This window comes from Lissotriton vulgaris, chromosome 3_1 (assembly GCF_964263255.1).
Source record: "Lissotriton vulgaris chromosome 3_1, aLisVul1.2, whole genome shotgun sequence".
Lineage (NCBI taxonomy): Eukaryota > Metazoa > Chordata > Amphibia > Caudata > Salamandridae > Lissotriton > Lissotriton vulgaris.
In genome coordinates, this window is record NC_141689.1 from 2,057,872,430 (window position 1) to 2,057,888,435 (window position 16,006).

Below are 16,006 nucleotides of genomic sequence, written 5' to 3' on the forward strand. Positions count from 1 at the left end.
CCCACCCTGAACCCTAAAATTACCCCTGGCACCCCAAAACCCATACCCGCAGTGATCCCTAAAATTACACCCTTGCCCCCCAAAACCCATACTCACCCTGAATCTTAAAATTACCCCTGGCACACCAAAACACATACCCATGCTGAACCCTAAAATTAACCCCCTCACACCCTAAAACCCATACCAGCCCTGAACCCTAAAATTACCCCTGGCACCCCAGAAACCATACCCATGCTGAACCATAAATTACCCTCTTGCCCCCCAAAACCCATACCCACTCTGAACCTTAAAATTACCCCAGGCACCCCAAAACCCATACCCATGCTGAACCATACATTCCCCTCTGGCACCCCATAACCCATATCCCCCCTGAACCCTAAAATAGCCCCCTGACATTCCAAAACCCACACCTGCCCTAAACCCTAAAATTACCCCTGGCACTATAAAACACATACCCACGCTGAACCCTAAAATTAATCCCATGGCACCCCAAAACCCACACCCACCCTGAACCTTAAAATTACCCCTGGCACCCCAAAACCCATACCCATGCTGAACCATAAATTCCCCCCGGCATCCCATAACCCATACCAACCCTGAACCATAATTCCCCCCTGAAACCCCATAACCCATACCCACCCTAAACCCTAAAATTGCCCCCTGACACCCCAAAACCCACACCTGCCCTGAACCCTAAAATTACCCCTGGCACACCAAAACACATACCCACGCTGAACCCTAAAATGTTCCCTGGCACCCCATAACCCATACCCACCCTGAACCCTAAAATAGCCCCCTGACATCCCAAAACCCACACCTGCCCTGAACCCTAAAATTACCCCTGGCACACCAAAACACATACCCATGCTGAACCCTAAAATGTCCCCTGGCACCCCAAAACCCATACTCACCTGGAACCCTAAAATTTCCCCCTGGAACCCCAAAACCCATACCCGCTCAGAACCCTAAAATTACCCCCTGGCACCCCAATCCGTAACCCACCCTGAACCATAAAAGTACTCACTGGCACCCTAAAACCCACACCCACCCTGAACTCTAAAATTACCCACTACCACCACAAAAAAAAAATGAACACTACAAACTTACACTACATTTGCATATTTGGAGGGGACTGTCCTCTTTGACGTTTCTATGTATGTAAGTCAAGAACAACATTCAAAGTAACCTAGACATGCAGGCAGTAGGTAATGCTGTACTGAAAAATGCATTAAAGTTACTGGGACTTACATAAATAAAAAACTGCTGCCTGCTCCTCTGATACTATACTGTGGAGGCTGGCTGATCAGCAGCACTGTGTCCTGGCATCCAGTCCCTCGAAGGTCTCAGAGTAGATAGGTGGGGGTCAAATGGCTCCTTGATTCTCCTTGCCTGGGCCTCCTCTGCTTCTTCCCTGGTGCCCTTGGATGCGAAAATTGAAAGATCCATGGCTCTGTTCACCATTTATCTGGTGAGCAGCGCCTTGGATGTGAATTCCATCCAAGTACACAGACAGCAGGGGCAAAGGGATGGCCAGTGCAGGTGATGCTTTTCCTTTGTAAATTAATTCCTGCTGGCGTCATAGCCCAGGGGTTGCTGTCTGCGCACTTGTATGAAATACACATCTATACAAGTGCACAGACAGCACCCCATGGGCTATGACGCCAGCAGAAATTCCTATACAAAGGAAAAGCATCACCTTAACTGGCCAGCCCTTTCCCCCTGCTGTGCACTTCACACCCCATGCTCACAAGCGATCAAGTGCTTAGGTGAAATCCCTGCCTTCAGGCAAGGATTTCACCTCGCGGCGCCACCGTAAAGGAAAACAAGAGGTGGGGGCAGGAGGTCACTCACTGAAGCAGAGGCTGGCTGGCTCGGGCTGCTGGGCCTCTCAGAAAGCATTAAAAAAATAATTCTCCGATCGGATGCTATCTTGCACCATTTCAGTGCGTGTAATCTTAGCCCGGGCAGAGGAGGCGACGGGGGGGGGGGCTGAAGCCCGGTGAGCCCAATGGGTGTTGCGCGCCTGGTGCCACGTACATTCATCTGCCAGCTTTGAGTCTCTGGAGAACTAGTGGAGTGCATCACTCCTCTGATGTCAGAACAGCGAAACGCTGGGTTTCCAAACCAGTGTTCTTGATATTTCCTTCATATTGCAGACATTAGTAACAAGAGAATTAGCAACTGCCCTTTATAGTTTGTACTCTTTTTCGTGTATTTAAATAAAATGATGTACTCGGGAGGTACATGCAGCTACCTGCTTAGCTAAAGAAGAGCCGCCAGGGTTTTTCTAGCTGCTGGACAACTGATCTTTTACAGCGCCTGTAATTCTTGTCCATTCAGTGAGTTCATGGGAGGAGTGTGTTAGAAGAATGCGTCCTGGAAGTTCTGCTTCAGGTTATTAATCTTCCTTTCCAGTTGTTGCCTTGAGATCACATCAACACAGTTGACATCTGAGCTCCATTTCCTACAGATATGTACAACTTTTTCCAGTTTGATATGTAAACTGCCTGCCGTCTGCTTTGTGAAGCAGTTGCTGCTCATGTTTCCAAAACATTTTAGGTGTTTGATTTGAGTTTTTGCAGAGGTGGATTTACTGCCGCTATGTTTTATTTGTGTATAGTTTGCGGAAACATGTTTCTACTACTGTGCAGTCATTCAAGGGTTCAATAGAAAAAGAGTTGCGTTCCCTCAGCCAAAAAAAAGTGTATATACACAAGTATGTTAGATACGGTGCACTATACCTATTTAGCTGACTTATTTTGCCTAGCTAAATGTTTATTGATTGATTGAATGATCTGTGTCATCATGGATTGTTTATAAATGAAGAAGCTACATGTGGGATTAGAAGAGCTATTTCTTGTAAAGGGAGCTAGTATGACTGGCCTGTCTATGTATTCTAAAGTGGGCAGACAGGAGTACGTTCAACCTCCTGCCTCAGCAATGCTAAAATATTAACACCAAAATCTGTTCTATTTCAGAGGAGGCAAATTATATTATAGATCATGATAGCCAAACCCACCCTATGCAAGTGGCCCACATGAAGTATAGAGAGCTACCGATTGACCACAATTATTACTTGAGTATATCATCAGGTCAGCATCAAATAGAAATGTCAGCTTTACTTCAGTCGTTCATTTTGGACATGTACTGTCTTCTTGTTCGTTTTCATTTCTGTCCTTTTATCCTACTCTTCTGCACTTGTTCTCCTGACAGATTTTCTTCTCTCGTTCCTTTCCTTCTCTTCCCCCTTTCTCCTCCCTTTACTTCCCCTTTCTTTTTCTCGAACTCAATATTTTCTCTGTAGCAGTGGTTTTTCTCTTTCCATTTTTCTCCGCTTTAGTCTATTCATTACTTTTTTCCTTCCTGTCTCTCTTCCTTTTTCCTTTTCTCCTCATCACTATGTTTGCATTTTTCTCAATTCTCTCAGTTCATTTTTATATATTAATAAGCATGTTACTGATAGTTGTTTTTCGTTACTTTTCCGTTCCGTATAACGACATGGAACGTTAAGGGATTGAATAATCTGATTAAAAGGCAAAGAGTTTTATCACATTTAGCAAGACTTAAGACTGATATTGCCCTCCTCCAGGACACTCATCTCTCTGAAGCAGAGGCTCTAAAGCTCAAGCGTTGTTGGGTGGGTCATGTTGTTTGCTCTCCCACAGTTTCCAGGAAGAATGGTGTTGTAATTTTGTTACATAAAAAGTTAAACGTTTCTTCAATCTCTCATGAATGTGATGTAGACGGTCGTTGGGTTATTGTTACATTGCTTATAGACAATATTCCTCTCACCCTTTTTAATGTGTACGCTCCTACTGGGATTGATAGATTCTTCTGGCCCTCTATTTCTGTTAAATTGTCCTCTCTCTCTGGGGATTACATACTTCTCGGAGGTGATTGTAATCAGGTTGTTGATCCCTTCCTTGATCGTCATTCCAATGTCAAATTTGCCCCCTCTAGGATGCATTATCAGTTTGTAAATACTTTTCAAAACAATGTTTTGGTAGATATTTGGAGATTGTGTAACCCTGACCTTAGAGAGTACAGTTTTTTCTCCCCTCCCCACTAATCTCAGTCCCGCATTGATCATATTTTCCTTAGTAAATCCCTGTCCCAACATGCTATTTGCTCTGAAATTGGTTCCATTCTGCTTTCCGACCATGCTCCGGTTTTTGTGGACATTGACTTACTTCCTTTTTCTCCCCATTCCGGCAGATGGCGCTTCAATAATGCTTTGCTTTTGGAACCCACTTTTTGTTCTGAATTTAGCGCTTTTGCCACTGAATTTTTCCTGCTAAATCATACCCCTAATTCCCCTTTTGTCATGGTTTGGGACTCTTTTAAAGCAGCCTCTAGGGGTTTTATTATCAACTTTGTAGCTCGGCGGAAGAAACTCCGTGAGCTCAAGTCTGAGAAAATCTTAACTGACATTAAAACTTTAGAACTTGCTTACTACGCTTTTAAATCTGAGTCTTCCCTTAAGGCACTTATTGAGGCAAAAATCTCTTTTAACAAATTTACAACGGACGCCGCCTCTAATCTCTTACTAAAATGTAACTCTCGTTACTATGGAGGCAAGAATAAAGTGGGGAAACTTCTAGCCAATTACTTAAAGATAAGAAAGGAGCGTACTAATATTGAATCCATTAAGACTTCTTCTGGAGAATCTACATTTAAGGATAAAGACATTCTTGCTGAATTTGTCAAGTTTTACGACAATCTATACACTCCTGAACGGGTCCCGGAGTCTGCTGATCTTCTTTCGTACTTTCAATCTCTTCCCTCTCCTCCGGTTTCTCATGTTGATTTTCACCCCCTGGAACGAGATGTTTCACTATCTGAAATTTCTCACGCTGGGTCTAAACTGCGTCACGGGAAATCTCCAGGCCCGGACGGTTTTACTATCGAATTTTATAGTCACTTCGCTTCTCTCCGTCTTCCTAAGCTTTTACTCTTATTTCAATCCTTTCTTGGAACAGGCTCATCAAGAGGTTCTTTTCAGCAGGCTTTAATCTGTTTGATTCCCAAGGAGGATAAGGATCATTCCTTCTGCAAGAACTACATGCCAATATCCCTGGTCAATACGGATTATAAGATCCTAGCTAAGATATTAGCGTTACGCTTAGATCCCCTCTTACCAGATTTGATTGGACCCGAACAATCGGGGTTTGTCAATGGTCGTCTCTCATCAGACAATTCTCGTGTTTTCCTTAACATACTTAACAAGGCTTCCTCTATGGTTCTCCCTTTTGCGGCTATCTCTTTAGACCCGGAGAAAGCCTTTGATAGGATTGGGTGGGACTTTATGTTCCAAGCTTTGCGCTGGATCGGCATCCCTTCCAAATTCATCTCTATTGTTTCTCTACTTTATTCCAACCCTCAAGCTTCCATTTTTGTTTACGGAATGTCATCGGACTATTTCTCTTTACATAGGGGAGTTCGACAGGGCTGCCCTTTGTCCCCTTTGCCATTTTTTCTTAGCTCTGGAACCTTTCCTTACTAAGATTCATCTGGATGATCTGGTTTCCAATTTGGATCTCTTCAGGTTAAACTCTCGGTTTATGCTGATGACATTCTTTTTTTATTGCTCGGATCCTATTTCCTCTATTCCCTCCTTTCTTCAGCAGGTCTCTTCATTTTCTGCCGCCTCTGGCTATCGCTTAAACGCTGATAAGTGTGAAATTCTACCTTTAAATCCTCTCTTCCAGAAACATCTCTTTTCTCAAACCGGTTTCTCATGGCAGCCATCTAAAATCAAGTATCTGGGTGTTTGGTTCGCTCCTCTCTTGTCCGATACTCTCAAACTAAACGTTGATTATATTTCCAAGAAAATGGAGATGGCTATTACTCGATGGAATCCACTCTTTTTGTCCTGGTGGGGTCGGCTCAACTCTATAAAGATGATGCTATCCCCCCTTCTTCTCTATACTATTTCCATGCTTCCCTTACACATCCCAATTTCTTTCTTTAAAAGGATCGATTCTTTACTGCTGAAATTTATGTTGAACGGTAAGCGCCCCCAGTTAGCTCTTGCCTCCTTACGCAAGGACAAAGCTCGCTCTGGAGTACGCTTTCCTGACTTTAGGGAATACCATCGAGCCTTCTCTCTGAAACAATCAATCCGTTGGTTCTCTTCTGATCTTCCTCACTATCCTCCTGTTTGGTTGAGTATCGAGTCTTCCTTTATTTCACCCTTCACCTTTCGCGAATTCATGGCCTTTACATCTCCTTCAGCCCGTCTTAGTACGCCTGTTATTTCTCATTCCCGCTCTCTCCTTTTACCCTACTTATCTTCATCTTACCCTTCCCTCCTTTCCATTCACGAACAGCCGATCTGGAACAATTCGCTTCTCAAAATCCGTACCCGCACCATCTTCTGGAAAACTTGGCATTCTCGAGGATTATGTTGGATCTCTCAATTAATTTCTCATGGTACTCCTCTCTCCTTTCAGGCTCTTCAAACCTCTTTCTCACTGCTAGCTTTTGATCGAGCTGCCCTCTACCCAGTCCTGATCTTGTACCTTCGCTCCTTATCATCCTCCAATGATGTTCCCTTAGAGTGTAAACCCACTTCCTTATTGGTGGAGGCCTCTCCCTCTGCTTCTGCTCTGTACAATTCTTTCTGTTACACCACTGATAGACTACAGTCTAAAATCGAGAATGCCTGGGAATTGGATCTTTCTCAGGAATGGCCGGTACCTCTTTGGGATAAAATATGGACTAAACTTCATAAAACCTCTAGAGCTGCTAATACTTCCCAAACGTTATATTTCATTTATAACAGAACTTTATTTACCCCACTTGCTTTATCCCGTTTTTCATCAGATTCCCCCTCTACTTGTTGGTCATGCGCCTGTTCCTTTGCAGATCTCAGACACATGTTATTTGATTGTCCTCCTATTTCCCAGTTCTGGCAGCTAGTTTGGAAGCAAATACAAAAGATTTTCCAATTTCAAGTTCCCTTTTCCCCCTCACAAGTTTTTCTTGGCTCTCTTTCACCGGATCTCCCTCAATCTCCCCGTCACTATCTATTACTTGACATTTTCATAGCTGCAGTTTTCCATACCATTACTTCTAACTGGAAGCAAGCTGCCAATATCTCCTACCAATCTTGGTGGAATGCAGTCTGCTTTCATCACCGTTTAGATACCAACTATGTGTCCCCCATCTCCCTAGCAATTAAACGTGACCTGGTTTGGCTTCCTTTAGTGACATATCTTTCTTCCTCTGCTCCTGTGCATCCCTCTCCAGATTCTAGCACAGTCGAGGTACGCAAACCCCCATGATTTTGCCTTATTCTTGTAATTATAATTTAAATTTTCATTATATTGTACTGTATGTATCTTTAATTCGTATTTATATGATATGTTCATAAATCCTCATGCTTATGTTTGCTTATCATGAGAATTTTATTGTACTGCCTATTTCATTTATATATTCATTGTAACTACTACTTTCCCCCTTCCCTCCCCTCCCTCCCTTTCTTTATTTCTTCAATAAAATCAAACTTAAAAAAAAGAAATGTCAGCTTTTATACCTTCCATTTTTTATTACCTTTGTACTCCTGAATTAGGGTCAACACCTCCAAGTCATGTAACAAGATTGGAATGGAAGGGAAGATGCAGGGCACAGACATTTTCCACCCAGATTTCATTCCTCGTGTTTTTTGGGATATTGCTGGTTTATTATAAACCCTTTGGTTGCCATTACCTCTCCTCTCACTACCTACTTATGATCCCATGTTTTGGGCATTTGGTGGTGAAGACTCCTCTCTAGACATAACCCTAACCAAAAGTTCTCTGTGTTCTGAACAATTCCAGTTGCTTGCTACATGAAATCATGCTTCATCCATTTTATCTTAAGTAGAGGCATTAACTAGTTGCAGTCACTTTGCAAAATATGCAGCTGGTCAAGCACCCTATTCTGTTTGTCAGCTGATGGCAAGGTAAATCTTTTTTGGGCAGGCTTGGCTCTTTGTCTTGGTTATTCAAATCTGGATTGGAATAGGAATCTTTCCTCAGTCAGCAATTCAGGAGTTGAAGTTGCTTGAGGGCATCTCATTGCTCCAGATCAGATGCACAAACACATGTCTAATTCTGACATGTCTTTGAGACCACTCTGTAGCAGCATAGGCTTCCTTGTTCACATGCGCAGGCAGGAGGAATGTCCAGCCTGGACTGATCCTCTGATTTTATTTGACATGGCTAAAGCTTATTTTTATTTTCAGGACCTTTTGAAATCTCCGTCACCCAGGTGTGAAATTCCACAGATGCAAACAAACGTCTCTGCCAGGAACTGGGCTCCAATTACTGAAGTCGTCAGCTAAGGGCGAGCTCTCCTAGCCTTTGGAGCAGCTTTTCAGTAGCTAAAATCAAGGTTGAGAGTGTGTGAAATTGTTCCCAGGCCTTCCCCAAAGCAGCAGCAGGAACGTTTTTTGGTTTGTGTCTTCTACTCCAGTGAGCTCCCTGCTGGGAGTGGATCAAGTAGGGTGATTTAAAGAATAAAACCACCATGTGACTCTAATTCTATTTGATCATGGATCATCATCAAATATCACCATTTTTTGTTCGTGGTTTTGCAGGACATTGACTCCATTCCTATTTCAGGGTTATGCTTTCAAGCAAAGCAATCCTAAAGTCTCTTCCGTCACAGGAATCCAAAATAGTAGCATCAATGGGAAGCCTGGTTACTTCCACCAAAGCTTAAAGATGTCCACCACCATCATGTGCCAGCCTCATGCGCCAGCCCTCATGCTGCTTTTGGATCATCTAGTTTTAGGAAGATCTCCAGCACAGAAGAGGAACAGGAGCTGTACACAGGCATGTACCCTTGTACAACTGTGGCTACTTTCCTTTCATTCCTGTGTCTATTGTGTGGTGACTCACTTATGTAGTTCAAATGCTGGATCTCTCAGCCCGAGGGTCGATTAGGTGTGAATAACAGTAAGTCAATTTCATTTAAATTACATATTAATAAAGGAAATGTCAGTTTTCATTTTAAAAGCAAGCAGTACAGCTTGGATGCAAAAATGTGCCAAAGTGTTGTTTTTGTTGTGCACCTCATAGTTTAACTTCAGAATTACATTTGATTTACCAAGGGATAATTTGGAATTGAACTAGTTGTCTTTTTAAAGTCGAGCACATGTAACTGGGTCCTGACCAGCAACTTAAAGTTAAACAGATGTCAAGATATTCATTGTCCATTGCAAAAGAAAATGGAAACACTGCAAAATTATGGTTTTACTACCACATCTATTTTAGTTCCTTTGTGAAATAAAATCGGGGATGATGGTTAGAGATGAAGTTGTGGCATTGCTGAATCTCTTGAACCAAGTTAAGCGTACAAAGGGACAGGCGACTGGTAGCTTTGCTGTTTCACAAATAGCCAATAATGGTTTCGAGGAAAGGGGTCTCCTTTACAGACTTTTAAAGACATCCAGTTATTTAGAGGAGCCCTGTAATGGGGTGTCTGCTAAGAGCCAGCTTATAACCTCTTCTAGCTTCCTTAAAGCGTTCCCTTCTCTTTTATACTGGGGGGAATACTTTGTTGGCTCTGCTGTGAGAAGCATCTTGCTGGCAGGCTAACCATCTCAGGACTGCCATTGACATCAGAAACCCCACAACTACTTAGAAGCAGCCTCTAGTTCTCTTTATTTTCCACTGTGACTTCCATGAAAGGTCTGGAGTCAGAAAACAACAATGTCCCCATGCAATGGGAGGAACCGCCTAGAACATCAGGAAAATTATTTTGGTTTGTACTAACAAACACAAATCAATTGGGCTTCCCTCGAGAAGAACACCAGCCCATGACTGCAACTTTCTTGTGTGAATCCTGCAGTGGCTCGAGTTAGGCTGAAACTTCTTTGCTCTGTGAATCCTGCACTGGCCCTTGCCTGGCTGCAACTGTCCTGCTACATGAAACCTATACTGGGTTTTGTCGGGCTACAAATGCTGCGCCACATGACTCATGCACTGGCACAGGTTGAGCTCCACTGCCAGGCCGTGTGTTTCATCTGCATCAACCTAGATGGGCGTGACTGCTAAGAACTCTAAGACCTCCGCCCAAGGCTCGCAGAATGGCATCCATCTGCTCACTCTAGGCTATGCATGCCGAAAACGTGGGCTGCACCCTGCAACTGCCGTCAGGACAGTGTGCCCCTGCAGCTGAGGACCTTGCTGCTGCGATGCACTGAGGTAAGCGCGAGCATTTGAGACCACTTCCTATCTGCTACAACACCAGGATTAGAACAAGACTGAAGAGGTTGGCCATTTGAACTTGTATCATGCTCCAGCCTCAGCTTATTGGAAGCCTGTCCTAAACGAGTGGGTGAGGGCATGGAGAGGTGGGCAGGGTGCGGCATGCACAGGGGAATCCTGACCAGGAGTATTGCCTTCTAATCTTAAATTAGATTGTGTGGTAGTTACGATTGCTATGAGATTAAAACTACCTTTTTTATGACAAAGACAAGCACTGGGATTGATAATTGTGTCTGCCTGTTTGTTGAGCTTCAAGCTTGTTACTCTCACATTACCTCATTGAGAAAAATGTAGCTACTCTCCCCCACTACCCCAAGAGTCAAGAATGGAAACAGTTGTACCATTTTACAGAGCCTTCGTAAACTGGACCATAGGACACCCATGTTAAAGGACCTAAAGCACCACAGTTGGAACCCAGTAGCCCTATCTACCCGGTCGCCCCCCTGAATGGGGTCTGATAGTAGGGTTTTAACACTTACTTAAAGTTCCCAGACCTGCCTGATGTTAACATTAGCACACATTATATTTTGAAAATGATCATCATACTAGAGGGGAGTCCAGAATAATATTCCTTTTTTTTTCTCTCCCCTATAGTTAAGTACGAAGAGCTGTATTGTTTCTCATTTAACCCAAACCTGGATAAAGAGGCTCGGGAGCAAGGCTGGAAGTTCATAGATGTTGGCGAAGAGTATACCCGAATGGGGATCCCTAAGAGCCTGTGGCAGATAAGTGATTTGAACAGAGACTATGGAGTAAGTACAGCTTGATTTGCAATCAGTATGCCTTTCCTTTCAGTGCATACTTGGGAGACTATATGCACTGATGTGTTAGCTGAGATATTATTTGCAATTGTCTATTGATATACTTCAAACATTATCAATTATAATAATGATATTTGCATCTAATGTATGGCGACACAAAATAATAGTGAAACTTTTCTGGGTCTCTAGAGTTTTCCCACTTTTGTGACTGCTAAACGAAACCATTTAATAACTAAGTGATGGCTACCCTGGTGTAAAGTAGATCATGAAGTCAGTGACTGTAAACCTCTTATTTGAATATCCTCTTCAAGCGTTGGGAGAGGTTGAACTTGAATGTCTATCATTACTTGTACAGCAGTTTGGACTCTGATTGGCCTCTTTGTTTTGCTAACATTATTTATGTTTAGTTTTAGGTGTCTTGTACAGCACTTTTATGTCAATTACCTTAGCACACTGATTGCATGTGACATTAGGACATTGTTAGCATGTCGCATTGCGGTGGCGTTGCCAAGATTGGATGAAAGTGATTGGCAGGGAGATTGAGGTCGAGTGTCTGAGGTCTGTCTGCTTCAAGAATGCTCTGAAAGGATGACTCGGAGCTGATTCATCTGCTAAGTGATGACATGCTAAGAGGAGGTGCTACTGTAGGACCATGGAGTTGTATGCCCCCAAAAGCCCATGTACGCTTGTCAGATGCGTTTGGCTCCATGGAAGACAGTTCAAGAACTGGACAGCTGGATTTATGCTCTAGTAACTACTAGCAGATCGGTTGTATATTTAATGTCCTTTGTTTATGCCTACACCTTTACTGTTCATTATAGAATTTACTTTGTTTAGTTACAAGACTCTGGAAATGCTGTTTGACTGTGTTGTCAGTGGATGCAGTTCATCTGCACATCTCTTTTTGCATGGAGTCCTGTTTCTTTTCTAAAAAGTCTTAACATTCTATACCTTGTCTCAAGTGACTCTTTGAGACTTGCGGGAAAGCCCGAGGATTTAGCCAAGTATGGCTTCAAAACTTAAAACCTAACTTACAGATTTTAATCTTGGCAAATACTGTCGGCTTTCAAACAAGGTCGATGGACCTTTGCCACAGTGATTGAACAGAGCTAAAATAAAATATAAATCAGACATATATTATCTACAATTAGACTCTTAGATTTTCAGTCAATGATAAGAGTTTGGAATGGTTTCAATACCTTTATTTAACTTTTAACGATTAGTATTGTTTTTGTCATTTTATTCAGATAAGTCAGTTTACAGAAATCAATAAAGAAATGTATTAGTGAAGGCATAAAAACAAACGCAGAGTTACATAAAGGAAAATTTCACTAAACTGACTAATGGATCTATCCTACCTTAAGTAAAACCCATAAAGAGTTATTTTCAGAAAAGAGCAAAGTCAGAATAAGGCGGAACTTCCTATGAAGGGTCATTCTGGAAACTCAGTAGAGTTCCCCACAGTTGCAGTAGCAACCGTCAATATTAGAATGATATCTGCAGTAGCATTGATCTGAAGAAAGATATAGGCGAAAGGAAATAAGTCACCCTTAGTAGTAGCTGTCGGTAACAGAGCAAGTATAACTCTCCAGCAGAAGAGTTGTAAGGCAAGGAAAGTGGCTCTACCAGCATCACATTCGGCCATTCTGTACTAACTAGCTAGGAAATCTCTTTAATAGAAATTGAGAAATATTGTAGCAAACATTATTGGGCATTGATCTTTCTAATTCAATGGTATTCTCCCATCCAATGGGGTCATCAAGCTTCGGGTGTCTCTTCCCTCTATTCTCACAGTAAACGTTCACGCCTGTACACTGTTGCAAAAGCCTGTTACATGGAGGAAACTTCTTATGAGAACCTTCTTACCTAAGCTAAAGGATGCTATATGTGTTTCAGGATGGCCAGTTTAGAAATAAGTAGGCAAACTAGCAATGTATTCTATTGAAGCATACATAAATTGTCTAAATCATTATTTAGCAAACACAGTGAGATTCTTTGTATTAAGGTAAATGATCTAATATGTGGTGAGGAAACGGAGTGTATCACATAATAGGAGACAGCCGTTTCCTAAATAAGATACCAGTGTTAGGTAAATGTTCTAAATAAACTTCTATTAAGCTATGAACAAGAGTCAAATGTAAAAAAAAGCATATCTGAGGCCTAAACTAAATATGAACGTTTAAGAACTATGGCATGGAATAAAAAACAAATTCCACACGTATTTCATATTCTAAACAGTAAAGTACATTTTCCCTACGTTATTTAATTATTAATAACTATTGCCTACATTAATTTATACATTAGAAAGATTTATTTAGCATTTCAATGTGGACACACTTTTCTGCATGCCATTTCTAAATGAAAACATTTCTGCAGTAGCTTCTAAACGCATTCTAAACGTGAAATTCTAACTTGGTTTGTAAGTCAAATGTGAATTTTTAATCGATTTCCCTCAGACTCAACAGCAACACAGCATGTTAGGCCCATTATAACGGGCACATTTTGGGATGGAAGTTCCTGATTTACATGCGTATTTATTACTTTTCTTGTGTATTTACTTATCTCCACCTTCTTGCTCTCTTGCGTGAGATGTGAAATTTTTTTTGTTGTATTAAAAGTATTGTGACATTCCCGGATTCCTGATCGGCAATTCCTGTTATTGGAACTGTGGATGGTCGCAATGCATGGGCTCCTCTGCTGCTTTTTTATTTTTTCAATAAAACTCCTCTTTTGCTTGCTGTTTAGTATTTTGAATATCTCTACCTCTGGAAAGGAGTAGTCCTGGACTTTCTGGCAGAGAAGACCCTCCAGTGCATGCTGGGTGTCCCGCTCCCTGTGACTTGACATTCTATGGGTAGTTTGATGTCCAGAGTACATTCCTTGCTTAAAAGAGGCCATTGGGGGGGCGTGGCCAAGATGGCGGGGTGAGCGGACGCTTCCTCCCGTAGCTCCTCTGGCCCAGCTCAGCTCGAGCCCCGATTCCTGCGCTTCTCTCCCCCCGCGGCTGCACTGCGGGCGAGAGAACTGTGCCGGAGTTCTTGGGGCACATTTTGATGCCACTTTGACTTCTGGTGCCCCGGGGGAAGTCCCCGAAAAGTTTGATCAACGATCGATTCGAGGAGTGGAGCCTGGATCGCCCCGAGGAGAAGGGCCTGGAGGCGGAGCGTATCGCGGCGCTGTCCGCGCGCCTCGGCTGGGCCGAGTGCTGAAAGCAAGGGATCCCGAGGGAGCGGACTCGACGGACTCCGCGGAGTGCGGAGGCTTCCTGGACGGCGCCCTTGTGACCAGAGTCATCGCTGGACGACAGACCCCAGACTTGCGCCGGCGATCTATCCCCCTGCCATGGGTGTCGGGGTGTGACGCCTGGCGGACCCCGAGCCTGGAAGAGAGGGACGGTGGAGTTTGAGCGGTGACCGAACTGGGTGTACTAGTTGGTGAAACTGGGGGTCACTGGCATCGCACTTTCCCGACCCGTTGATGTTTGAGGATCGCCCATAGACTTGCTGGCCTGGGCTGCCCTCCTTGGTTCCGCCCTCCCGCCATCTTGTCGTTGAGGAGCTGGTATTGGTGACCCTCGCCCGCGCCCTTGTCATACGGGCGCCTCGGCTCATCCTGGTGCCCTGGAAGCACGCGGCTGAAAGCCTCCGACCTGAACCTTGATTATCGCCCTGACTGGCTCGATGGTCGTATCGCCCTGGCCCGTGCCGCCATTTTGTCGCCTGTGACGCACTACCCTTGTCCTCGGTGTGGTCTTCACATCTGGTGCCCACGAGCGGCTGGGCGCATCTACAGCGGCCAGCTCTAGGCTTCACCCACCGCGGAGGTCAAGATGGCTGGGAGACGAGGCGCGGCACGGGGAGATCGCACTCTGCCGGACATGCTCGGCAGGGCCCAGCAACTGCGAGACAGGACGCAGCCGTCCCCGGGGTCCTCCCGGGCCTCAACGGACGCCACCGGAGGCGAACCACCAGTCACGAGGTCCTTCATGGAGGACTTATTCAGCTCCCTCAAGGAGGAATTCCAGACTCTCAAGACCGAGGTGGCCGGAGAGGTCCGTGAAGTGCGCAGAGAAATCGAGGGCCTGGGCGAGCGGGTCGACACTGTGGAAACGGCGGCCCAGCGTCGTGATGAAGAGATAGTTCATCTCCAGCAGGACGTTCTCCGCCTACGGGAGCAATGTGTCGAGCTCCAGGCCCACTCTGAGGACCTCGAGAACAGGTCCAGGCGGAATAACATCCGGGTGCGAGGCGTTCCGTCCGCGGATGAGGGTGCGGACCTAGTGGCCTACCTACAGGACCTGTTTCGCGACATCTTGGGAGAAGGAGCGGACTTTCCGATCCGTATCGACAGAGCACACAGGGTGGGCCGCCAGCGCCAGTCATCGGCACCCCCACCTGATATCCTGGCATTCCTGCCGGATTTCCCCCTAAAGGAGCGCATTATGACAGAGGCCCGCAGGAAGCAGCCGCTGTCCTTCCGAGAACGACCTGTGGCGCTCTATCAAGACCTGTCCGCCATCACACTGCAGAAGCGCAGGTCTTTCCGCATCGCTACGGACTTTCTGCGGGAGCATGAGACGGCCTACTCCTGGGGTCACCCCTTCCGTCTTATCTTCCGATGGAATGGGGTGCTACATCAGCTGCGCTCCTTACAAGATGTCTGTGGGGTGCTGGGACTCACAGCTACGGAGGAAGAAGGGGCGACACCCGCATGGAGGCGCCCCGAGCGGCGGGGCCGACGGAGGTCGAGAAGGCGCCAATCGCCGGCGACGGTGAGTCGCCCTGACTCCCCTACCATCAGGGCGGATATGGCGGAGGCCCTGAGGACTGCGGCCAGGAACTTGCCTGAATCTAATGGCGTGGCCCAGACGGCCTAACTTTTCTCCGGGGGGAGAGACTCTTAGCTTCTGCGATGCTGAGCTGGGGCTGGGGGTTGGGGGGGAGAGGTTGGAGGTGTGTGGCTGGACGTCCACCTGACTGGTTTCTACAG

General features: G+C 44.9%; 1 protein-coding gene across 1 annotated transcript in view; it reads left to right on the forward strand.

Moving 5' to 3' along the window:
- LOC147728801 (phosphatidylinositol-3-phosphate phosphatase MTMR7-like) overlaps positions 1 to 16,006 on the forward strand; it is a 291,280-nt gene that overhangs the window by 88,136 nt on the left and 187,138 nt on the right. The window contains exon 4 of the mRNA XM_086962585.1: positions 10,851 to 11,008. Coding sequence (XP_086818711.1) covers positions 10,851 to 11,008 — 158 coding nt within the window. The remainder of the gene's footprint in view (positions 1 to 10,850; positions 11,009 to 16,006) is intronic.